General features: G+C 60.0%; 1 protein-coding gene across 1 annotated transcript; it reads right to left on the bottom strand.

The window, feature by feature from the left end:
* Nucleotides 1-1,982: 1,982 nt before the first annotated feature.
* Nucleotides 1,983-23,455, bottom strand: CPZ (carboxypeptidase Z). The gene is made up of 11 exons (XM_032855788.1): nucleotides 23,353-23,455; nucleotides 18,716-18,748; nucleotides 16,926-17,300; nucleotides 14,437-14,649; nucleotides 11,724-11,920; nucleotides 10,987-11,148; nucleotides 10,394-10,552; nucleotides 7,770-7,905; nucleotides 5,589-5,728; nucleotides 2,645-2,744; nucleotides 1,983-2,350 (listed from the first exon to the last, which is right to left on the bottom strand). Exons 1-11 carry the CDS (start codon nucleotides 23,453-23,455, stop codon nucleotides 1,983-1,985), a joined length of 1,986 nt encoding a protein of 661 aa, XP_032711679.1.
* Nucleotides 23,456-25,322: the final 1,867 nt, after the last annotated feature.

The raw sequence follows: 25,322 nt of genomic DNA, 5'->3' as shown, positions 1-25,322 counted from the left end.
CCCTACCTCCCCATTCAACTGCCAGCTCTTTCCTAATGATGCCCGTGCCTGCATGCTCCCTTTGGAACCTCCTCCCTAGAGGAGAGCTGCATGGCAGGCCCTGGGGGGTCCCCACTTCTCACTGAATCCCAAGCCCCCACTGTTCTGACATCCCCTTCAGTCTCACAGTGAGCATAGCAGGTGGCTCCCTGCTTTTCATCTCCACCATGTGGGGGTCTGTCCTAAGTTCCATCCAAAGAAGAGATCATAGGAGCTACCAAAATGGTCTCCAGCTGGCGGGAAATAGGGAGCCCATCGTGTCCCCACCTGACCCTCCCACTGCCCACAGCCACCCTCACGCCTCTCATGTCACCTCTTTCCTCATCCTGGCCACCCCCACCGTGTCACCAGGGCCCAAGCCTCCGTTCTAAGAATGAACAGGATGGCCCACTGAGTTCTTGGCCTTCAAGCCCACTCTAGGGTCTTCTCCAGACAGCTGTGGACATCAGGAGTCTCACAGAGCTCTCCTGCAGGAGGGACTCAACAGCCAGCAACACACTCTGAGGTCCCAGGCAAGCTGCGCAAACTCTCTGGGCTGCACCCACAATTGTAAGGCAGGACGAACAGTCCATTCCACGTAGACCTGGGACACAATGGAGCCAAATACATGCTGACCTTCAGGACCACTGAACATGGGGCAGAGGTGGGATCAAGAGCCAGGAGGATGTCTGATGAACACTCCAGATCAGGACCGATATCTACGTGCCAGCTTTGTGACCCACTGTGTCCAGGGCAGATTGAGGATGTGAGGATGCCCGCGCCCCTGCTCCATAGAGCAGAGCCCCACAGAGGGCTCCGGAGAGCCCCCCTGGGGCTGGGCGCACACCTGCTTCTCTCGGCTTGCCCTTGAAGCTTCCTGAGATGACACCGGCTAGGGGCAGCCATCAGACCGTGCTGTTGGGGGGTCTAGTGGCATAGCCAGGAGCAGCCAGGAAGCTGCCGCATTCCAGACAAACCTTCTGTGATGAGTTCAGCTGTGTTCCCCCAGAAGGTGTATGTCGAATTCACCTCCAGCATCTGTGACCCTGACTGTATGTGGAGGCGGGGTTCTTCCTAGAAGTCATCAAACTAAGATGAAGCCATTAGAGTAGCCCGGATCTGATGGGATGGGTGCCCTTATGAGCGGGAAAGGGGGACAGAAAGGCAGACAGGCATAGACAGAAGATGGCTCGAGGATGCAGGGAGAACCGGCTGTCTATGAGCCAAGGATCCTTCCTTCGCAGCCTCAAGAGAACCATCCCCGTCCACACCTTGACCTTGGGTGTCCAGCCTCCAGGGCTGTGTGCCTCCCTGTGTGCCTCCTTGAGATCCTACAACCCCATACCTGCCTGACCATAGAGAGATGGACCAGGAACAGTCCTGGGCGCCTGGCGGTGGGTCTCGGGACCTGAGTTGGTGGCATCGTAAGGATGAGAAAAGAGATAAGGGAGATGCTTCCTGCTGGAGTTAGGACCCCATCAAAGCCTGGGAGCCTCCAAGGGTGACCCTTGGGTGATGCTATGGTCCCAGAGCTCTCGACAGCTCCCCTGCCCTTAAGGTCACCTGCTGCCCAACCCTCCGCTCCTCACAGCCAGGCTCTCCTGACCTTCCTCCTTTGCATCCCACCTCCACATACTCGTAAAGTCTCTGCTTTTGGTTGGTCCTGCACCCCCCACCGTGGGCCACCTCCCCAGGAGCCTCAGTGTCCCCCTCAGTAAGGCAGAGGACCTCTCCTGCTTCAAGGCCTCAGGCTCCAGCCCCACTCCAGACTGCCTGTGGGACAGCAGGGGCATCTGCCCCTGGGACCATCCAGGTGGACGAGGCCAGCATGCCTCACGCCCCAAGCCTCTCACCACGGCTGACAGTGAATAAAGTGACTTTAATAAAACAAAAACAGCTTTACAGGGTGTCTTCGGAAGACAAAGTCAAGAGCCTGGAGCCTCTGGGCTGGAGTGGGGGGGCATCTAGTATTTGAGAAGCCAGCGAGGCTTGTGCTCGCTCAGGGACGTAAAGTAAGACCACCACCATGGCTTGCTCCCGCCCACGGAGGGCTGCCTCCGCCCCCCGAGGGGCTCCTGGCCAGGCTCCTCGGGCTCCCCATACCGGCTGGCACCTCCTGGAGGGTCTCGGAGCCCAGACCCACTTCTCCGTGGCCCGAGGAGGAGCTGCTTAGGTCCGGTGCCCAGAGGCTGGAGAATGAAGTCCACACGGCCGGCCCTCTTCATCCGGGCAGGGATGGTGACCTTCTTGATGACCTTGGAGTAGCCGGGAGCCTGAGCTATGACGATGTGGGACCCCGGAGGCAACAGTCTCCAGTAGTCACCATCTGGGGCTGCGAACACACAGAACAGAAGCAATTCTCAGACCGAGGTTCCCATTCGGGCTTGGGGTGCCAAGACGTGGGGGTCCAAGGGGCATCAGCCTGGAGGGCAAGTGGACCCCAGATTTGCACTTGCCTCTGTCCTGGCCGGGAGCACCCTTACCACCCGCTTCCTCAGCCAAACTCCTATTCATCCCTCAAAGCCCATGAAGGCAGAATGGAGCGGCCTCTTGGGGCACCGAGACGAGGGACAGCTTGAGGGAGGGAGCCAGCCACCACAGCTCAGGCCCCAGGAAAGGGGCTCACCTGTGGTGATGTCATGGCGGATGCCCTTGACCACAATCCGGGCATTGTTGACCGGCTTGCCGAATTTGTCCATCACCACGCCTTTGATGCCACGGTGCACCTGAAAAAGAGGAGAGGGAGGGCGTGGGTATGGTGTATGCTCTCCAGAGGACCGGGTGGCCCAGCCCAGCCAGCTCCTGTCCATCTGTCCTCAGAGCCCCGCTCTGGGTTCACGCCTGACCCTGCAGTTCTGCTCGAGGGTCCGCTGACCAGCTCTCCTGGGCCAGGGGTGCTAAGCAGAGAAACCTGGAGCTCATCTCAGCTCCCCTTTCACATGCAGAGCGGGTTGGTGCGGACACTCCTTCCTGAGTGCGGGCACCACGAGGACACAGGCCTTCGTGTCGGTCCCAGCCAAGGCACCAACCACTGTTTGGTCTTGGACAAGTTACCCTGCCTCTCAGCACTGTCTCCCCCCATCTGTAAAATGAGCCTCTGGTGTTGCTGGGGAATGTGCATCAACACCCGTGAAGGCCCGCGGCAGAGCCGGGATGCGGGACCTGCCCACCATCCGTACAGACCGGTCCCCATGCCACACGCTCAAGTGGAGGCCTTCTGGTGAGGAAGCTGCACCCCACGGAGGTCCCCCTTAGAGCTGTCTGGGCCTGTTCACACTCCTCCTAAAAATGTCGACAATAAACAAGCCAACTCACCCTTGCTCTATGGGACTGCAAACAACCTAGGGCCCACAGGTCATGTCAAATGAGGCCAAGGGGACTGGGTGGGAGGGCAGAGAGACTCTTCCCTTCTCTCCCAGGAGGATGCCCCCCACACCTGCAGGGCCACTCCAGGCCTCCAACCCCCACCCCCGTCCTGTCCCTCCTTTGTTCGGAACCAGCCAATTCCTCTCCCCCACGTTCCTCTTCTTCAGGAAGCTCTCCTTGACGATCGGTCACATCAGAGCCTTCCTCCGGGGTCCCCAGTGCTGGGCTTCCACACTCCCAGCCCTGATCTCACCGTAATGTTACGATCTGTCCTCCTCCCCCAAGCCTAGAGCACAGACCAGACACATAGTAGGGTGTCAGTTCATGTCAGCTTGAGTAGGCTAAGCGAGTCGCCTTCGGGCTGAGGAGTCACCTTCTGGCCGACCCAGGCACCAGGAGCCCTCTGGCAGGGACAGAGACGTGGTGTGCACGCCCCTCGTCTCCCCTCCCACCCCAGGGAGACGCAGACACCCACCCGAGGCCTGGTCAGCATCACTGTGAGGAAGGCCTCCATGGGCCATGACAGCCTCGATCCTTATCAGAAGACCCAGCACGGCCTTCCTGGGGCATCGTCCTCAGGGGCCGGCCACGCCCGGCTGCAGGACAGGCCTGCCACCCTTCCGAGCTCACTATTAAATCTTCATACCCTAAGACCTCACATACAATATCCACAGAGCAATCCCAGTCCCATTTAAGGCTCCTTAAAACTAATTTCCACCAGACAGCCGTAAAATGAAATGAGCAAGGGGTCTGGCCCAGACCCATTACTGAAGGGTGACCTGCCCCACGCCGAGAGAGGTCTCGGGCTTAGCCATAAAACAGAAACTCGAACAACACTAAAAACGTCCAGCTCTTATCTGGGCTTTGCTTTCTCTTCTACAGCGGCAGCCGTGGATCCGGAAGGCTCTGCTTGGTTCTTGCCTAGAGGAAGGTCCCTGATCTTTCTAGAAAGGACTCATTGACATGACTGAGGTTCAGGGCAGGCAGATACGAGTACAAGCTCTGGACAGTTTCTGGGCAACCCTGGGCAGGCCCTGTGCTGTCTGACCCTCTGTCTCCTCCTCTGGTCTTCTTGTGGCCGCTGAGAGCCAGGCTGGGGAGCCCACACGTGACCAAGGAGCCCCAGGCCAGCGCTGTCCTTCCCAGGCACCTGTCCCTCACCCCACAAAATGGGGCAGTCCCTTCAAACACCCAGGACTGGTGTCAGGACTGAATGCCATAGGTAGGAGCGCCAAGTGTCCCGTATTATGCATGTACATCCCCTCACCGTCCCCTTCGGGCAACCCTGTGTCTCCCTCAGGGCCTGCTTCTCCTGGGGACATGGTGCCAATGTGTGAGTCACCTGAGTCTTGAGAGTGCTCAGAAGAAAAGTCACTGAGGCGTCTGCAAAACTACACTGGGTTCTGCCCTCCCTCCCCCCACCCCGCCGTGTGCCTGACCCAGGGGGTTACTGCCTTCTGCCCCCCCCCCCCCACCACTCCCCTCAGCTGTGAGCCAGGCCAGCAGGCAGGACTGGGAGAGCACAGGACTCGGTCGCCCAGCTGCTGGGGGAACGCCTCCGGGATCCACTGATGATTGTTCTAGACACGTTCCCCTTGGCATCTGCTCAGCACCACCGCCTACTTCTGGATGAACGTGGCCCCCCCCATACAGCATTTAGCCCTCCCTCTCCCTGCCCCACCCCTCCCCCAGCAGCCAGTGCCTCTGAACCTGAGGGGCAGACATGCTCCAGGCCCTGCCACCCAGAACAGCACCTGAGGCCTCCCCGTCACCCAGTGCACAGTTTACTCCCATGTCCATGCTCCTCGCTGTGGCCTGGGGACCCTCCCATGCCGTCCCCCTGCCTGAGCTCTCTCACTACCTCGTTCCCCTACTTCTTCACAATGCAGCCCGGGTGTCACCTCCTCCAGGAAGCACCTATGATCTCCGAGGCTGGGTCAGGTGCCATCCCTGGGCCGCCTTGGTCCCTGCCTCCTCCCAGTCCGGTGCTATCCCTTTAGGCCGTGAAAGCCTCACTATCCTAGGGCCCCAATGCATGGCCCTGGAGGTCCCAAGTGCCCCCAGGGCTGGCTGACAGGAGGTGGCCAGCAGACAGCCAGAAGGCTAGCGGATAAACAAGTGAGGGGCAGTTGTGCCTGCAGTCTCGCCCCAGGCCAGGCTGCGCTGGCTGGCGGAGCGAAGCCGGTGGGTGGGGGTTGGCTCACTGTCTCCACGAAGTTCAGGAGCGGCTCCTTGTTGTGCTGCCAGAGCGTGTAGAGGGCCTCCTCCGGGGGGAACTTTATGCAGCCCAGCTCCACCGTGATCTCGAAGCAGTTGCTGTGCAGGTAGTTGAAGTCGGACATGCCTGCAGCGCAGGGGACGACCTGAGCGTGAGCCCATGCTCTCGACATCCATGCGCCTACACTCGACACCCACGTGCCCACAGTCGACACCCACGCGCCTGCCCTTGACACCCACGCCCCCCATACCCATGCGCCCGCGCTCCACACCCATGAACCCGCCCTCGACACCCACGTGCCCGCGCTCCACACCCACATGCCCACGCTCTGGACAACCACATGCTTGCGCTCGACACCCATGTGCCCGCCCTTGACACTCACAGGCGCCCACCCTCGACACTCGCATGCCCACGCTCTCGACATCCACGTGCACGCGCTCGACACCCACGCGCCTGTGCTCTCGACACCCACGTGCCCATGTTCGACATCCACGCGCTCGCCACTCCCCACTTCCGGCCGGGTGCGTGGGAGGCTGCTGCCCTTATCCCCACTTTACGGATGAACAGACTGAGGCCCAGGGCGCTGGCAGCTCTGACCCAGATCTCACGGGGGAAAGGGGCAGTGTTGGAGTTGCTCTTTGAATCCCAAGTGCGGTCTGGCACCCAAGTGCTCAGGCTTATGCTCCATCCGGTGTGCCCCTCGGTGGGTAAGAAATGAGCCCGCAGAGTTAAGCCCCTGGCCCGCTCCTGGCCTGGGCCTGGGTGACAACAGTGTCCATGTGCCTAGCCGGGCCCAAGAATAGCCCGGGAGAAAGGTCCCCAGCCCCCACTTCTGGGGAGAGCACAGGCTTTGCAAGGCTGGACAACCAGCCAATCCAGCGGCACAGAAAGGCTCTGGACCACCCATCCACCCATTCCTGCCTCCTCTGTCCATCTGCTGTTGGGAGAAGAAGCCACCCCTGCCCTTCAGAAGTCTGCAGCAGCTGCAACCAACTTAACCTTCATCCAGGCTCCAATCCACGCGGCCTCCTGTCCTTGGCCTCTGGCCCCCCGTCACCCTGTCCTTGGCCACTGGCCCCTGTGTTTTCCCTGGGTCTGTGCCCCTGTGTCCACGAGTCCGGCTACTCTCCTAGGCTCAGACCCACCTCTTGGGTCCCTTGCAGACCCTGGACATGGTGGGGTCATGCTCAAGACTCAGAGTCAGGGACCCAGGCGCCTGGGCTCTAGGACGGAGAGAAAGTGCCCTGTGCTCCTGGGAAAGGCCCACCCGGGGCCATCTCAGGGCAGCAGGGGCAAGGTGGCCAAGCAGGGGTGTGAGCTGGCTTCAGTGCAGGAACCGAAGGGGCTCTCCTCTCTGCCCACAACCCCGCCACCTGTGGCACAGATGCTGACAGGCCCTTGTCTTGCCCAAGCCCGGTTTCCTCATCTGCCAAATGTCCCAAATACTGAGTGTCATGCCAGGATGGGGGGTGGGGCAGAGCACAGGAGCAGGTGGGAGCCTGGCCCAGCAGGTGCTCTCAGGGCACACAGGGTCCCACGCACCCCGCTTTGCTCTGTGTGATGTCCACCCGGACACCCGGTTAACGTGAAACTTCAGAAAAACAGTGAATAAAGTTTTAGTGCAAGTATATCCCATGCAGTATTTGGGACATACTTCTACAGTACCAAAAATGCTTCATGATTTTTCTGAAATTCAGGTTTCACTGGAGTCCTTCATTCCCTCCGGCACCCCTCCTATACCGCCAAGGGGCGGGAAAAATTGGTCACAAGTAGGGTCACGCAAGGTCAGAGCTCACAAAGTCCCCAGCAGAATGGGCATGGGGGCTGGCATAGAGCTCTGCCACACCTGTCACCTAGAACCTCAAGACAGCAGCAGAATTGAAGCCAGACCACGCCCTCATGGGGCTGTGATGCACCTATGCCCCTCCCCCACCTTCCAGAACTCTCAGAATCCAGCTCCCAGAAAGAGCTGTGGAGAGGAGATGCAGCCTCCCCATTTTGAGCCCCTCCCCGACACTCTCCCAAACCCCTCCCCTACCCATCCCACCTCAGCCCCTCCCAACCTCCCCCTCCCTTCTCACCGCCTCCCTCCCTCCACTCTCTCCTCCCTCCTCCTGCCCAGTCCCTCCCCACCCCCACCCCAGTCCAGCCCCCACTCTGCCCGCACCTCCAGTGAAGCTGTACCAGTCTGCCCCATTGATGATGCTGCCTCTCTTCAGGAAGTTGCCACCACACCTGTTCTCTGACCTGTCCATCATCATGGGGTGCATATCAGCATAGGCCCTGGCCAGCAACTTGAACATCTGGAAGGGAGACCAAGGGACAGGTTTCTCATGAGGCCAAGGCCAGAAGGTGGGGCGCCCTGCAAGACACCCTCAGTGCTGGGGCCAATGGGCTGAGGAGGGGTCTGCAGCACAGATAGGAAGGGGGAGTGGTGTCCTCGCAGATGGCATAGCACGTGCAAAGGCCTGGAGGCACAAGAGCCAGAGCTCAAGGCACCTGTGGTGGGAACCTGGCACATTGTGGAGCCCCTGCCCACCTGGCTGGGGAGGGTGGGCTTTCTCCCAGGAAGAGGGTGCACTGAAGGAAAGCAGGCAGGGCTCCCCGAGGTCAGCTTTGCAACTTCCCAGGCCCTTCCTGCAGAGGGCAGGCCTTGGGATAGGCAAGAGACTGGGGCAGGCCTCATTTTCACTGACGTCACCACTGACTCCTCTATGATAACCATCACCCCATGTTCCCTGGGGCACAACCTGTGCCTGTGGGAGCCCCCACCTGTCACCGCACATGTGCAGCGTCCACTGTGGTGGGTGGAGGGGTGCATCTGAGTGCATCCACGGCCCCTGCCCCCAGCGCAGTCCTCCCCCCATGCTACCCCCACACCAGGCAGGGGCACAGGTCCCCCCATGCCTGTGTCCCAGCACAGGACACGGGGTCTGCTCAGGGTGGCAGCTCCCAAGCTGGGGTCATGTGGATAACGGGCCTAGCAGACTGCCTGCCAGAGCCCCGTGGCCCTGGGAGAAGTCTGTCCTGGCCGGGGACCCCTCTGCAAAAAGGGGAAGGCTGGGCAGGTGGGGTCAGGCCAGAGCAAGGGTCTCTCCGGTGGGGTCCCAGGGACATACAAGCCACAGGCCCCGCTGGGAACAGGCCCGACCTGGCAGGCAGGTGTAAGACAAGGACGCCAGGAGGACAGCCCGCTGTAAATGAGCTAGGGGGCACGGGGGTGGGGGGGCTTTCTCTGCAGGAGCTCAAGCCAGAGGCCACGGGGAGGACTGGCCTGCCCAGCTCTGCTGCCTGGGACCCCGCAGACGCTCTCACTCCCTCTAGCTGGCGGTGGGCTGGGCTGGGGAGGGTTTAAGGGGGAGGACAGAGCTTGAGCCAAGCTTGGGAGAAAGATTTTGGCAGAAGGGACAGGTAAAGGGGAATAGATGGCCCAAATACCACCAAGAGGTGCTGGCTCTCATCCACAGGGCACCACGAGAGTTTGGGGGAGGAGACGTGGGACACCCTGGCCAGCCCCTCCTCCCACGCCCCTGCCCCGCAGGCCCCCTCCTGGGACCCTGGTTTCCACAGAGACCACTGCTGGCTGTGAGCCTGAGCGTGATCGATCCATGATTGATGGCTGGTGGGGAGGACTCTGGGTTTTCTGACTCTGGTGGGACTCGTTGAGGCGAACTCCCCCCAGCCCCCACCCCGCCGCTGGGACATCTTCACGCATCTGCCTCCGGATTCAGACCCTGGGCCTGACACCAAGGGCTCCCTGCTGCTGAGGGGACACGGGCCTTGTCCCACTGTCGGCCCTGCCCTCTGACAGCATAGGGGTCAGGGGCAGGCCCACAGGGGACACCACCCAGCCTGGGGCACGTGCTAGGCTCTGAGCATGGACCATGCTAGCTGCAGGGGCGTGTGGTGGGGAGGGAGGGAAGGGATGAAGCAGTGCAAGGAGGAAGGGGCACAGGAGCAAGCAGCCCGGGGGACCCAGGAGTTGCCTTCCCTGCTGTCCTGGAGGCAGGGCCCTCTGCCTGCTGTCCCTGTTCTGCCTCCTGGTCCCTGCTGGGTGCCTGTGGGAAATCACCTTCTCCTCCAGGGCAGCCCTCCTGAAGGCCAGGGCTGGGCTGGGTCTTCACCCTGCACACCTGCGTGTGCACACAGACACACACCACCTCCCGTCCCTGGCCTCCTGGCAACCCTCCATCCCTGTCCAGCCCGCTTCTGGCTCTGCCTCCCGACCTGGACGACGACCCTCTGTGCGAGGGCTGGTCCTGCTTGACGAAGACCAGCAGCACAGGGTGCGGGGAGCGGGGGAAGGCTGAGCTGACCTGCGTGGCTGAGGGAGGGGAATGGGCACTTGTCCCCACAGCCCCCCACTCCCCGCCCTGCCCCGACCCTCAGCAAACTTGCAAGGCCCTGGAGAAGCTCTGAGGCGGCCAGGGTCAGGCGGACACCATGCATGCTGCAGCACTGCCCTCTGCCGGCCTCGCCTGGAACCCCACCCTCTCCCTGCGCTAGCAGGGAGGGCACTGGGCTAAGGTTCTCACTCCAGGGGCTCCCAGCTGGGGACACAGATGGAAGGTGGGGCGTGGCCTTAGGAAGGACGAGATGCTCCCAGATGCCTGGAAGGCTTCCTGGAGGAAGAACCTTTAGAACTGGGCCTGGAAGGCTCCTACGGCTTCTGTAACTGCGTGGGTCTCACTGAGCTCGAAAAGGGAAAAGGCCAGGCCAGCGCCTAGGCCGCCTGGGCCCCGCTCCCCCTGTAGCCTCCCCTGCACACACAGCAGGCCCGCCCCCTCTCACCTTCTCATCGGGTGTAGGAGAAAACATCTTTTCTTCCTGGGGGTGCTTGGAGAAGTCAAAGGGGTAGGACACCACAAGGTCGCCCCCGTGGAGGCTGGCTGAGAGCACAAACGGGGTGGTCCGCATCCATTTCATTATTGCTTTGGTCTCGGGCGCCACCTGCCCAGCACGGGCAAGGCCATGGTCAGGACCAGACACATCCCTGCTGGTTGCCTCCAGCCATCTCTGGGCCCACCCTCCCTGCCACAAGGCCCTGGCTCGGCCCCCACCCAGCCCTCAAGAATCCCTTCAGATGCCACCAGCCTCTCCCACTGGCCCACACCCCTGCCTGAGACTCACTTCCCCACCACCCCGGGGCCATCACTTCCTCTAGGCAGTTGGCCCGGGAAGCTGTCTCTGAGTACCCGCCAGGCCTAGGATGTTTTCCATACGTCTTCTCTGAACCCCAACACCCCATGTCCCAGGCAGGAAGCAGAGACTCAGAGGCTCAGACTCCCCTGCCCTGGGGAGACCAGGCCCGCGGTCCCGGAATAACGAGAGACCCCTTGAATGCAGCACGGTGCGCAGGGGGCGGGCTCGGGGACGGCTCCTACCTTACCCCACCAGTAGTGCTGCGGGATGGGGATGTGGTCACTGCGCACGCTGCGGGACTCAGCCAGCCGGTAGTACTCGGACGTCAGGTCAGGGAAGTTGCGGTTCAGATCCAAGTTCTGCGCGTTCTGCCTCCCGCTTGTCCACCCATTGTAGCCAGCTCCCTGGAAGCACAGGCCACCCCCACCTGGGGGTCAGCACACCCCACCCCAACCGTTTCTGTAGGGAGGCCACGGGGCCGGGCTGGGTCGGAGGCCAGGGCTGCCTTGTGTCATGAACTTGGGAGCACGTCCAGCCAAGCTGTCCTTTACCTCCTCTGCCATCCATCCGGCTCCTCCCATCCAGCCTCCTGACTGAGCCTCCAGCCTCAGGGCCTTGCCCTGGCCGTTCCCTGGCCTGAATCCCCCCAGTAGTTACGTATACTGCTTGCTCCCCACCCCTGCTGGGGCTCTGCTCCAAGTCACATGGGCGAGCTTCCGAGCCTCCAGCTACTGTGAGATCTCCCCTGCCCTGCCTTTCCATCAGATCTCTCTCTCGAGCACATCCTCTCATTCCCACACCTCAGAGTTATGGGTGTCTGCCCCTGAGCCTGAGTAGGATCGTGCCGATGCTGATGCCTGCTGAATGCCTGTCACCTAGAACGGCAGGTGCACACAGACTCTGATCACTGCTAGTGAAGGAGCAGATGGGAGGCTGTCTAAGGCAGTAGCCCATGGGATCTGGCATAGAGGGCACTCACCTCAGCAGCTGCCACCTCGTACCCGTCGGGGTTCATGGAGGGTAGCAGGTGAATGCGCGTGGTGTTGAGCAGGCGCTGGATGCGGGCACTGCCCAACAGGTATTCGGTGCACAGGTACTGGGCCAGGTAGATGAGCATCTCCCGCCCCGCCACCTCATTTCCATGGATGTTGCCGATGAGCTTCACCTCGGGCTCCACTTGGGGGAGATATGGGGACCTGAGCGGTCGTCTCAAACCCTAGGGTCCCCAGAGACTTGAGGGCCCAATAAAGCTGGATGCTTTGGGACCTAGTCATTCTTGTTTTGACCCCAACATCTCGGTGACTCATGAGATCTCATCAAAGTCACGACTTACTAAGCTCATTCCTTAAGTTTAGCCACAATTATTAGCAAAACACATCAAGGGTATTAATAACAATGTAGGTTATCATTGCTCGGTGTGAATTTTATTCATGGCCACTTTCTATATTTGTGTAGTAAATTAAGGTGTACAATGGTGCTTAGATGGGAAGACAGGCCTCAAATGGAAGGAAGGAAGGAAGGAAGGAAGGAATCTAGGAAGGAAGGATAGATGGGCGGATGGATTAATAGGTGAAAGGATGGAAGATGGATAGAGGGTTGGATAGGTGGGTAGGTGGTTACATATTTCAATAGAAGAGTGGAAGGATGGATGGATGAAGGATGGATGGATGGATGGGCGGATGGATGGATGTTTGGATGTTTGAACAGAAGGATGGATGGGTGAGAGATGGAAGGATGGATAGTGGGATAGAAAGATGGGTGGAAGGATGGGTAGAAAGATGGAAGGATGGATGGATGGGTAGATGGATATTTGGGTATTTGGATAGAAGGATGGATGGGTGAAAAATGGAAAGATGGATGGAAGGATAGAAGGATGAATGAAAAGGTGGATAGAAAAATGAAAGGATGGATGGAGGAATAGAAGGACAGATAGATGGATAGGTAGATGGATGTTTGGACATTTGGATAGAAGGATGGACAGAAAGATGGAAGGATGATTGGATGGATGGATATTTAGATATTTGAATAGAAGGATGAATGGAGGAATAGAAAGATGGATGGATGGATGGATGGATGTTTGGATATCTGGATAGAAGGATGGATGGGTGAAAAGTTGGAAGGACGGACGGAGGGATAGAAGGATGGATGGATGGAAGGACAGATAGAAAGATGGACGGGTGATGGATGGATAGGTAGATGGATGTTTGGTTATCTAGATGGAAGGATGGCTCAGTGGATGGATGGGTGAGTGGAATGTGGATAGAAAATAAGAGTAGACCAGGGGTCTGGCAGCCTTACTACTGTGTGACCTCAGGCAAGTCAACTCTCTTCTCTGAGTCTCACATGGCTCATCCGGAAAATGGCATCTCTGACCCTGGCTGTGCGCAGCCCAAGGACCTGTAGCCATGGGAGCAAACACTCGTGTCCCTCCTGCCTTCTGAGGGTACAAATGACCCTGAGGCTTCCCACAATGGTCATTTCCTTTGACCTTCTCACAGGGGACATCCCTCACCACAGTCCAAAGCTGCACACCAGTCTGAGATGGGAGGAATCCTATCTTCATCCAAGAGTGTCCCACGAGCTGGAGGGGCAGGAGGCAGGGTGGGACAAGGAGGCTGGGGTGGGGCCAGGTGATCTCTGTCATGAGCTTTGGGCTCATGACATCCATGCTGCCCAGATATGAGGATGAAAATCAGGCTGAGTGTAGTGAACCCAGCAAAGGTACCAGAGCCACTTAACCTCAGATGGCATATTTTTTCCAATTAAAAAACCAAGGGTCCAAAGGGAACTACTTATGGATTGACCCCTGTGCCTCCTACGGTCATGGGGATAGACCAGCTGAGGACGGGGCCAAGGAAGGGCTCCTGGCAGAGGCCAGAACTGGGCCCCTGTGCCCTGATGCCCTCAGTGCCAAGGAGGGGTTCACAGTGGTCTTCAGCTCACTACCTGGGACACAGACCTCCCAGCCAGAGGCTGAGACTTTGCTAGAATCGCTTGGATTCTCGAGCCAGCCCCCTGAGCCCCAGCCCCTGCTCCAAGATCCAGCTTCCTGGTGAGCTCCGTTCAGCACCCCCACAATGGAGGGCAGTGAATGGGGGGGTTGCAGGGGGGTCTGACCTCCCACTTTGTTGGCACCAAACCAATAAAATCTAGCATTTTCCATGTCGCTCTGCCCCATCTCAAAACAAGACCATTGAGCCTGATGAGTTGAAATGGACTTGGTTTTTGAAAAGGACGACATGCTTCCTTCAGATCATTCTGGGAGATTACGTTCACCAAGACGCTCCAAGGAACCAATGTGGAGTGGCCAGGACCAAGCGTGCACATACTTGCCTGGGTCCGAGCGTGCCAGGGAGAGGTTGCGAAAAGGACAGAATGCACAGAGCACAGTTACATTTCCCCAGAGACAGACAAGGGTCCACATGCCCACGGCCACCAGGAACCCCCTTGCTTCTCTTCCCCTGACTTGTGGGGGAGACACTCCCCCGGATGGAGCCCCCAGCTCCCATCTCCCCGTTGTGGGATGTGGCCATGCGCCCCAGGGCAGCAAGCAGAGCACAGACCCTGCCTGCTCCCTGTCCCCCACCCCTGCCGTGCGCTGGACCTGGGCTTGCGCGCCCCAGAGCCCTTTCCTGGGAGCTGGCCCGAATGCAGACATCTCCCCTGGGCTTTCGCCAGCGGCAGTGGCTTACTCAGCTCATGCTGGCCGGGCCGGGCCGAGAACTCGATGACCAGCAGCTCCTTGCCGTTGAAGCTCCGGCCAATGCTGTAGGTCTTGGCGATGTGGGCGCAGCGGGCCGCCGTCCGCCGCAGCACGCGTACCATCTGTGCGTAGGAGTGGTGTGTGAAGTGGATGAAGGTCGGCGGGAGGCCCGAGGGCGGTGCCTCCTCCGTGTCCAGGCCTTCTGGGGAAGAACGGGGGTGTTGGGGGGGAGCCACCAGCTGCCCTCAGTTTCCCTCACTGCCCAGCGTGGCTGTCCCTTCCCCGCCTGGCTCCCCCACAACCCCTGGGACCCTGGTCACCCATCCCCCCGCGCCCTCACACCCCCTCCCCTGCCACACTCGGAAGCTTGGGGGTCAACCTGTTTCTGTCTTCCGTTAAAATCCCCTTTATGCTGCCTATTATCTACAGCTGTAAGGACACCTGAAGCCGCCACGGTGAGGAGTACAAACAGTGGCTGCGGAAAGCGTATGAAATAAGAGTCAGGAGACAATAAAGGCGAAGACACAGCCACAGAAACCACGACCCCAGGGAGACCACCGTCTGGCGGGTGGCCCCCTGACTCCAGAGGCTTTGTTTTCCACAGACACTTAGCTCTAAACCTGGTGCCGGTGGAGGTTCCTAGTCGACTCTGTCTACGCTGCTTCCTGGTGGACGTGGCCTCAGTGCCTTGTCAGTCCAGCACCCTCGGCTCAGAAGGGCTCCGTAGAGTCCACCAACCATGACTATGATGACAGCAAGGGTCATCACTGATTACTAACCCAGCAGTGAGGGTGCCAGAGCAGGGCAGGGTGGGGAGGGGAGGGAGGCAGGGAGAGTGGAGGGAGAGGCAGGGCAAGGGAGGAGAGGGAAAGTGGAGGGAGGGAGAGCAGGAGGGAGGGGAGAGAGTGGGAGGTGGGGAAGGAGAAGGGAAGGGGAGGGGAAGGGGAGGGAGAGGAGGGAAGAGTGGAAGGAGGTGGAGGCAGGGGACAGAGGGGAGAGAGTAGGAGGTGGAGAAGGAGAAGGGAGATGAGGGAAAGGGAGGGGAGGGGAGAGGAGGGAGGGAAGCTTTACCCTGTACTCTAAAAGGTCTCCTTCAGAGGAGCCCTGGTCTTCCCAGCCTGGCCCCATCCCTCTGGCTAAGGCCCAGGTGCCCGCCCCTCTCCCTGTCTCTGGACTGAAGATGTGGCTCCTACAGGCTGGTTAAGGGTTAATCCTTTGCCCCAAGCCTCTCACTGGCCCTGTGGTTTTCTTTCTGCTCAAAAGGGTTTCGAGGGAAGAAGAAAGCAGACAGAACCAGCAATTTGGTGGCAGAATTGCCCAAAATAATCTCTCTCAGGCCACCTCTATGGGCTTTCCCTGGGCAGTCAGGCTCAGCCCCATGGGGATGTCTGGTTCCCTTCCTCTGCACCCCTGCCCTCTCCCAGTGCAACCACAGCCAAGTCTCAGCCTCTGTGCATGCACACAGCTCCTATTAGCCACCGGAACTGTTCGGTTCAACCATTCTGTTCCTATCAGAACACGGCCCATGGGCCCCCCACATCTGCACACACGCCTGTGGGCGGCAGAGTTTCTCGGCCCAGAGCCTGCTCCGGGGTCACTCCTGCGCCCCCCACACAGCTAGTGAACCGGGGGGCCAGCGCAGATGGGTCCCAGATGTACATCCCCGTCCTCCCCTGCCATCATCAGCATCCCAGCACCCAGCATGCAGCCAAGCACACAGCAGGCGCTCAATGAATGCACAGACTGACCAGCGGTCTGACTCCACCAAGTGAACACTGATGCCCCTGCTGCCATTCCCAGTGCATTCCCAGGGCCTCCACTTTGTCCTCTGTGAAGTTGGGGTAAGAACCCACATTCGGGGGTGGCACCCAGCGCTAGAGCTTGTGAACCTGACCATTAGCGTGGTGATGTGAGAGCAGGCCATGCTGCGGACCATGAAGTCCTGCCCTGTCCAGGGCGGCCCACACCAGCCACGCCTGACCCCTTCCACTCCAGCTTCTATTCTTTCAAGTCAAATAAAACCAAAAGTGAGATCCTGGGCAGCCTGGGACCCATTCCAAGCACCCAGCAGCCACGAGTGACCGGTGGCTACTGGCTGGGATGGGCTCAGGAGAGAGTATTTCCACGGCCATGGAACGTTCTCCCAGCCAGGCCTGCTCGGGATTGTGCTGTGTCCCCGGAGGGCTGGGCTCAGGACACCTGTCCTTCCCACCTGCCCTGGAATACCCTGCCCCCCCAGAACCTCCTTGCATGCCTGCTGAGATGAGTGGCTCACCACTGCCCAGGACTGCCCATTCCCCCTCCCGAGACACCCAAGTCTGGCTCTCAGGGCCTCTCCCATAGCTTCCCTGAGCCCACTCTGGGGAGGCCGACTCCCTGCCTGTACCTTCTGGGCCACCTCTCTGGCCGGCCGCAGGCAATCCTGGCAGGCCTCCTGAGGGAAGCACCCTCCCCCCAGACCTCGGGGGGCCCACATACCTCGCAGCTTCTCCAGGGGGTCGTAGCAGCCCTCCTCCACGCTTGCAAAGTAGCGGCTGCAGTCCAGGAAGTAGGGCCAGGCCATGTCGATGGCGTCGAAGGCCGGCTGGCAGGCCTCCCGCAGCCCCTCACACACGTGCCGGCAGGGCCTGCGCACCCGGCCACCCTCGCAGCGGGGGGCCAGCACAGCACAGCCCAGCAGCCGCAGGTCCGGGTTGCACTGGCCCTCTAGGAGGTGGTGCAGGACACTCAGCAGGATGTACTCGGAGCTGGCCTCCACCGCCTCCCGGGACCGGTGCTCCAGCAGCGTGGGGAAGGCCGTCTGGTTGTAGGCCACGTCGCTGCAGGTCCTGAGCGGCATGTCCACGCACGTGGCTGGGGGCAGTGGGGTCATCGTGTCACTCCCTGCCTCCGGGACCCACACGGGCATCCATCAGGCACGGGCATCGAGGGCCTGCCCTGCCCCAGCAGAGTCCCATGGGGCTGGAGCCCACAAGGACAGGGCTACCCCCAGGGCTCCTGGGGAGGAAGCCACAGCCCAAGGGGGACCCAGCAAGGCTCCTGAGATGAAGCAGGCTCCGCTGTTGCCCGGTGGTTGAGCCAGGGCCGGCTGCTCTAGGTCTCAGCGGCCACAGCTGCAAGATGGGTACAGGAAAGCCAGCCTCGCTGTTGCCACATTAGGGACGTGGAAGAAGCCAGCAGACTCTCGGTTGGGCAGAAACAGGTGCAGACCCTCCCAAACTCACAGCCCTGAGGCAAACCAGCCCCCAAAGGTGCAGCCGGCTTGGACTGCCTTTTGTCTCCAGGAAAGTGGCGGATCGAGGAGTGGTTAGCTGGGCTCAGGGTGTTGAGAACAGGGCTGGTTCGCAGGATGCCCAAGGCTCAGCCCGGCCTGATCCAGCTCTGCATCTCACAGGTGGGTGTCTGGGGTATGGGGATTTCACTGTCCCCAGGCATTTTCAGCTGTGATTGTAACTCCTCTCTCTCCAACCCTGTGTGGCCGAGGGCCCTTGCCGGCCCCACTGGCCTGCCCAGCATGGAGCTGAGGGCACAGTCATCCCCGCGCTGCCCCTTCCCGTGCCCTCAGGGGCACCTCCCACACATGGTAGCTCACGGCACACGTGACAAGATGCTGCCACTTCTCAAAGTTTAAAGGGATGGGGTGATTTCTCTGCTCAAAACATTTTATATGTGTCATTGACTTTTGCATTGAGAGAATATTCCCTGCCTTTCAAAGAAGTCTGGTCCCTCCACTTAGAACCCACCGGATGCCCAAATCTGGCAGGAGGGGACTTGAGGAAATGCATCTGCTTCTGAGCTCGTCAGAGCTGTCAGAGCCCACCTGATCTTCAAGCCCATCCCCTGAGGTCAGCTTTCCCTTCCTTCTGTTACAGAGCAGAGGGCTAGGGGCCAGAGAGGGAAAGGGGCTTGCCTGGCAGGGGCCCACACAGACCCAAGACCCAGGGAGCTCCCAGGAAAAAGAGCGGACATGTCATGAACCTATGGCCACATCATGCCCCAACCAGCCACGGGGCAAGGGGAGCAGGGAAGCTTGGAAGGAGCATTTCTGGGGGATCCGGGGGCAGAGCCAGGGTGGGAAGCCCAGGCTGCAGAAAGAGAGAGTCCCTCCTCTTTCGTCTCCCTTCCAGCTGATTAAGAAGGAGTTTGGATTTGAGTACTGGGCCTTGTTACTAATCAGCCCCTTGGGACCTGGGGGTTCGGGTCTCTAAAGGACTCAACAGCCTGGAGGGGCTGCCAAAACAAACAAGAGAGAAGTCCGTGCATCATACCACTGTCTGCAGCCCATGGCCCGTGACAGTCACCTGGGAAGAGAAAGGACAATGCGGTTAAGGGTGCGGACCCCGGTCATCCCATCGTCCCGAGAATGCACACTACCTTGGGCGGGCCCCCGGCAGGGCTACACTCCAACACTCCAGGTTTGATGGAGCCCTGCTCCCCGCTCTGCAGCGGGGGAGCCTGGCTCCTGGGAGGTGCAGTGACTTGCCTAAGGAAAGACACCCAGAGCGCGGTGTGGGTGGCACCCCCTCCCCGGCCGTGTTTGTCAATCACCGTGGAGTAAACACCCCCGTGGGGGCCCTTCCAAGCTTCTAGCAGTTGAACAAGTTCTGGCAAAATTCCCAAGTATTTAGCCAGCCTTTCCTGGAGCCTGTACCACACCTGGCTCTACCCTCACCAGTAACTCTGACCCCAGGTTATTCAAAACCCCCAAGAGTCAATGGACACCAGCTCCTCGCCCCCTTCCAGAACACTCTGCAAGAGTTGTGTTCCACGGTCTCCTGAACTGGGAGAGGAGGACCAGCACGGACAGTGTTCCTTGCAACCATGGGCTTCCATGGCCTGCCTCGAGGCCCACGCAGATGGGCCCAACAGTGAGAACGATGGGAAGGCAAGTAACCCCAGGCTGACTCAGCGCCACCCGCCAATTGCCCTCTTAGAAGGTCCGGAGGGCTCTTGGAGCTCCAAGAGTGGGAAGCAGATCAGGACGGATGGAAATCAGCATGAGAGGGCCTTGGCCTGGCAAGAGTCCAGGAAGGACAGGGCAGGCTAAATGGCAGAAGGAGTGGGAAACAGGGGGAAGGGGGTGCAGAGGGGAGCCCAGAAGAAGGCAGAAACAGAGGGAAAAGCCTGTGTTCTAATCTTGTCCCCTCACACAAAACCCAGCCCTGATCCGTGAGTCTGGGAAGGGTGGGAGCCCCGTCTGGCAACGCGCCATGAAATCTGGGTGCTGTGAGAACTTTCCTGAGAGGACAAACATGAGCCCCAGAGCGGAAGCAGCTGGAGGGTGGGCTCAGGTCCTGTGGGCCCGGCCAGGCAGCTTCCCCGCTGCAGGACCCTCTGCACATGGTGTGCCCCCCACGGACGAGGAAACCACAGTCCCTGATCCTGCAGCAGACTGGCTCCCAGCGTCCTCCTCGGATGGGGACAAGGCACCCCCTCATCGCCTGGATTCCACTCTCCAAACTGGCAACTGGGAGAGATCTAGGCAATTGTTCGGCTGGGTGCCAAGGCTCAGCGGGACCAGCCTGCTGCCCAAGGACCTGCTCTGCCTCCCCTTCTGAACAACACGGCAAGGGCCTCTGTTTCCTTGTTGCATGCGGGCTTTACTCTATGCATGTGGAAACAACATGAAGGTCCACCGGACGACCCGCGGTCAGTGCCCAGCACAGCTCCGTTACTGTTACTGTTTTCTAACACCCCTGAGACCACAAGCCAAGGTTTTCAGGCTGTCCTATGTGGCTAAAAGTGATAGATAAGAGGGTAATTTTCCTAAAATAATTTTCCTGAATAATTTTCCTAAGTTCTGCAGACTCTAATGCCAACAGAGGGCTGTTGTGTGCCCACCCGCGCCCACCTTGGACCCCTGGTGACGCGTGTTGGGATGAGCCAGTGGCAGAGGGCGAGCTCGAGGGACCCCAAGCAGCAAAAGCCACCTGCTCCCCTAAGCGTGCAGGGGAGGGCGTTTCTGGGCATGCCGCCCGACACTCCGAAGTCTCTAGGGTCTAATGTGATCACTGGCCCGCATCCACCATCCCCTGCAGCATGAGAAGGGCGTCAGGCTGAACCAATACGTGAGGGGAAAAAGGGAATCCCAGGAAAGCAACCCAGGACCCTGCTTGGAACAGAATGCTCGTCTCTGCAGCTAAAGGTACTGAGTTAATGACAGGACAATGGGTCAAAGCATCATATCCATGCAGGGTCCTGTGCACGGGTGTCTGTGTCCGACGCTGACTGCTCAACCCCAGGGATAGATGTCGTGACTCAGAGGGTCTGCTCTGGAGCCCGAAACCTCCCAGACAGACGGCTGGGCTGGGGACCTCCAGCTCCTCTGCCCACGCCTGCATCCATGTGCCCGGAGTATAACAGAGCCCCCAAGCTGGTAGATAGACAGTGACCATCCCATACCACTGGAGGCCGGCAACCTAAAATCAGGGGCTGGCTGGCTGGGCCCTTCCATGGGATCTGAAGGAGGGTCCTCCCTGCCTCTCCCAGCCTCTGGGACCCCGACAACCCTGGGCTTGTGACTGCATGCCCATCATCACGTGTCCTTCCTGGTGGGTCTGTGTCCCAATCTGTTCCTCTCCTAAGAACACCTGTCATGGGATTTAAGGCCCAATCTCAGCCGGTTGTTGACATCCTCGTGCTCCTACTTTACCTGCAAAACCCCACTTCCCAGCAAAGACACAGCCACAGGTATGGGGACTCCATCATCTCTTGGTAGGGGAACACAATTCCACCCTGACAAGAAACCAGCACCAGTGCATGCGCCTTTGGGGAGCCCAGGGTTGGGGTGAGGTCGAGGGGGGCATTGCTGCTATGGCCACAGGGGGCCACGGGCCCCACTGAGCACTCCTGGCGGCCAGTCCCTGCCGACACCTACTGGATGGATGACGTCCTCACCAAACATCAGACTTAGTACTAAAAAAAGAACGTAAAATATCTCGTTCATAGTTTTTATATGGCCCCCGGGCGAGTGGGCACTGAAACAAGAGACTGGCTTACGTAAAACTGGTTTTTCAGGTGAATTTCCCCTGTGCTTCATTCCCTCTCCAGTGTGACCACTGGAAAATGTAAAAGTACCACGGGGCTGGCATCCTTGGGTTTAGAGACCCTGATCCAAAGGCTGGGGCTCCTTGATAACCCACACACGCCCGTTCCACCAGGTGACCACAAGGTGTCAGCATGTCTTCAACGAGGGGCCCAGCTGACCTGGGAGGGCAGGCTCCCTCCCGCCCTCCCTCTTCAGCCCAGGTTAGGTTGTTGGTCCCCGGCCAAGGGAACCAACATCTCTTCTAACAGATGAGAAACCTGAATGAGGCCAGAGAGGGTGGCCCATCTGCGCAAGGCAACATAGCAGAGAAGAGAGCCCAGGATTTGAACCCAGACCCGCCCAGGCCCTTGGAGCATGAACCTTGCCTCGGCCCATAGGCCCGAGGTGGAGGCCTCAAATCAGGCAAGGTACAAGGGTGGAGGGGAGGGTCCAGGCTTGCCCTGAGGCTCTAGGACAGGTACAAAAGGGACAGGGATAGTGGTCTCAGACACAGCAGCCTGGACACCAACTGTCCAGTCCCCGCCCGCGCCAGCCTGCTGTCAGGAAAAGCCATTTGGCTTCTGTGGACCGCACGTGGTCCTCTGTCCGGAGGGAAGACCGGACTGGAGCAAGGATTTCTCCTGGAAACAGTCCCCAATGCCACCTCGGGGCCTCAGCCCGAGCTCCCCCCACCCTTGCCTCAAGGTGAGGAAGGAGTGGTCTGTGCCAGCCTCCAGGGGAGAGGGCTGCCTTTCTCCCTCGGAAAAGGACAGGTTGGGGGGATTTCCTGGAGGAGGGGACCATGGTCCCTGAAAAAGCCTGATTCTAGACATTTCCTGCAGGGGAAGGTCCATCCATGACCCAGTGAGAGTTCAGTCCACATCCCGCCTGTGCACCTGTGCACACATAGGCACACACGTATGCACACGCACACACACATATGCACACGCACACACCCTGCCTGGGCCTTTCTGCAGCAATAGGGAGGAGGTAAGGGGTGAGGGCAAGGGCTGGAGGGGGTGGCGGTGAAAACCCAGACGGCAAGGGAAGAAAAAGGAAAGACTGGCATCGGTGCATTTGAGAGGGGAGTTTTCTCCTGGCACATGCACTTGGCTGTGCCACCATGTTCTCGGGTATCCCCAAACCCTGGCCTTTGAGAAATGTCCAGACCCCTGTGCCCAAAGGGACCCCCACCTCCGGGGACAAAGATGTCTGCTGCTGATAAGGACCCTGAGCACAGGGGACTAGATGCACTGACAACTCTGAACGCGAGGGGAAACTGAAGTCCGCTCCAGGGGGGGCCAGAGCCCAGGACTCCAGGTCCCCTGCCTCTACCCCACACTCTCAGGTGAGATCACACAGACAGGCACACCCCTTAGCCCTTTCCCAGAGCCCTCCAGGCACACCCACTCCCTCCCCGATGACCACGCACCCTCCCAGAGGACTGAGCCCCTTCCCGGGGCCCTCGAGCCCATTTCCAGAGATAGTGTTGTCCACATCACTGGCCCAAGGTGGCAGGAAGGAGTTAAGAGTTCGCTGCCGACCATAGCCTGCCCCATTCCTGGAAGGAACAGGGACCTTGGATGGCCTGTCCCCTGCAAAGTGCTGGCACCTGCTCCCTCGGACCCCACGGCAGGACACCCCACCCGCTGTGTCCTGTACCAAGGAGGACTCCCCTGGACAGCGCACTGAGCCCCTCTGCTGTCCCAGCTGCCTGCTGCACTCTGCCCTGGGGTTCCAGCCTCCCTGTATCCTGAGAGCCTGATGCCCCTTTCCAGCCCACCAGGACGCCCAAGGTCATGGGCGTGCGCGGGATGTGTTCAGGCCAGGGGTCGCTGGCCGCAGGAGAAAGTTCGCGGAGCGGGGTGAGAAAGTTACCGGCGGTACCCCGGGCGAGCGGGCACCCGGGCCGGGCGGCGGCGGCCAGCGCGGCGAGGAGCAGCAGCAGCGGCAGCAGCAGCGACGGCGGCGGGGGCGGCATGGTGGGCGGCGGGAGTGCGGCAGCGCAGTGATGTGGCACTCAGGCCGCGGGGCGAAGGCCGCTGGGCTCCCGCCCCCCAGGAGCGCAAGCGGAGTCGGGTTACAGCGCGGCCCACACTCTGCGCTGAGGGATGCGGGCGGGAGGGAGCAAGCGGAGCAGCCCGCTTCCGGCCCAGGGCCCGCCCCCAAGGCCCGCGCCCCCACGGGACTAGGTCTCCCTTGGCCCACCTGAGGCCCCAGGGGAGCTGACCTCCAAGACCCCTGCGGATCCTACCGAGAAAACCCTCTTTCCGGACAGGGCGGGTCTGGGGGCCAGGTGCTGACCCAGCTGGCTGTGCCCCAGGGCCAAGTCACTTCTCTGTCCCATGAGTGGAGGGAGGCGTGACCAGCACCCCCACCCACAGAGCCAGGCTCTGGGGGTTCCAGAAGAGCCTGTGGGGGATGATTAGGGACAGGAAGGGCAGGAGGCTTCAGGATGTCCTTGGCCAGCTCCTCTCTTCCCAGGGGGTTCTCTGCGCCCCGGGGAGAAAGCCCCTCCTGGTTGTTCCAGCAGAGCCTGGGGCAGGGAGCCTGGCACCAGGGTCCTCAGTGAAATGTGGCCGGCCTCACCTGGCTCATCAGAGGGGGCAACAGACCAACCCAGGTGTGGCATAAAGTCTCATAGGGGTGACCCCCCTCCCTTCTAGATGAGGGGGTAAAGGCAATTGGGGGCGCTGAGATGGTCCAGGGCAGACAGCCCTGCCTGTGTGACCCCACAACCTGGGTGAGTGGGAAGACTTCTTCCCACTATCCCCAGCCCATGCCTGCATCGTCCACAGCCATCCTGGCAGGAAATCGAGGGGCCTGGGAGGAGGGAAGCCCAGTAGAGTGGCCCCAGAGCCCCCAGCTCACTGTCTATCTGCCCAGAGCCTCTCTGTCTTCCCGGGACCAGGACTGCTTTGGGATTCAGCCAATGCCTTTGAAGCACCCTGTCCGTGGAGCTCAGCAGGTGCTGTCTCTGCCGTCCAGATGTGCACACATCTGCTTGCCAGCCACTTGTCACAGCGCACAGCTGCAGTCCAGCCCCTGGTGTGCTCGCACCCTGGGCCCTGGGAACACTGCCCACTAGACACCTGGCTCCACATCCCAGCAGGGTTCCCTGGACCTGTCCCTCCCCTGCTAGGCCATCGGCCCAGACAGTTGTTAGCATCCGTGTGCCTTTATGGGACTCCTTTACCAACTGTCCTGGGTGGCGGGGAGGCCTGACCCTGTAGCCAGATACCACTCAGCCCCAAGACTTTGGACAGGCCTCTTAACCTGGAGTCCGGGACTTGACGCTGCCTGCTATGGGGTAAACATTGGACAAAAGCTTCAATCCATCTGTGGTCCCAAGAACGAGCAGCTCACTCCTGCTTATTGACTCGAGATGCCCTTTTCGGCATCTGATGTCTCATGCCGCCCTCTGTCCACCCAGACCGCAGCTGGTCCTTCCAGAAGTCTCCAGGCTTGCTGCAGCCCAGGCATGTTCCTTTGACTTTCCCGTCTGGGGTCTCCGCTCCAAGCTGGGAGGGCAAATTCAGAACCCACCCTTCCTGAGTGCCAGCTGGTGGGTGCCCATTCTCAGGGAGGTTTTGCCCTCCTCCCCACGTGCCAGCAGGAGGCATGTAAGTCTCCTTGCTGTCCCTTCCCGAGGACAGGTCAGGTTCTCACGGACGCTGAGCCTGCCGCCCATATGTGGCCAGATTTGTGTGGGCATCTCCTATTACAGCCCTCGATGTGGGTTTGTTTTTCTGTCTGAGTGGTATATAAAATAATGATACTGTTTCAAACCAGTGGTTTCTGAGATTTGGGAAAGAGAAAGGGTCATGTTAGCTATTGTTATTTTTAAG

This window comes from Lontra canadensis, unplaced genomic scaffold (genome assembly GCF_010015895.1).
Source record: "Lontra canadensis isolate GAN:19392208 unplaced genomic scaffold, GSC_riverotter_1.0 scaffold1, whole genome shotgun sequence".
Classification (NCBI taxonomy): Eukaryota; Metazoa; Chordata; class Mammalia; order Carnivora; family Mustelidae; genus Lontra; species Lontra canadensis.
The sequence above is the reverse complement of the archived record's forward strand: the minus strand, read 5'-3'. Positions and strand labels throughout refer to the sequence as shown.

What these genes read in the sequence shown, in the direction of transcription:
- CPZ (XM_032855788.1), bottom strand. Translation starts at nt 23,455, where the DNA reads ATGCCGCCCCCGCCGCCGTCGCTGCTGCTGCCGCTGCTGCTGCTCCTC. An exon ending in ACGAGGTGGCAGCTGCTGAG is followed by an intron (nt 11,149 to 11,723) that starts GTGAGTGCCCTC and finishes CTGTGCTTCCAG; the next exon opens with GGAGCTGGCTACAATGGGTG. An exon ending in CTGGTACAGCTTCACTGGAG is followed by an intron (nt 5,729 to 7,769) that starts GTGCGGGCAGAG and finishes CCTGCGCTGCAG; the next exon opens with GCATGTCCGACTTCAACTAC.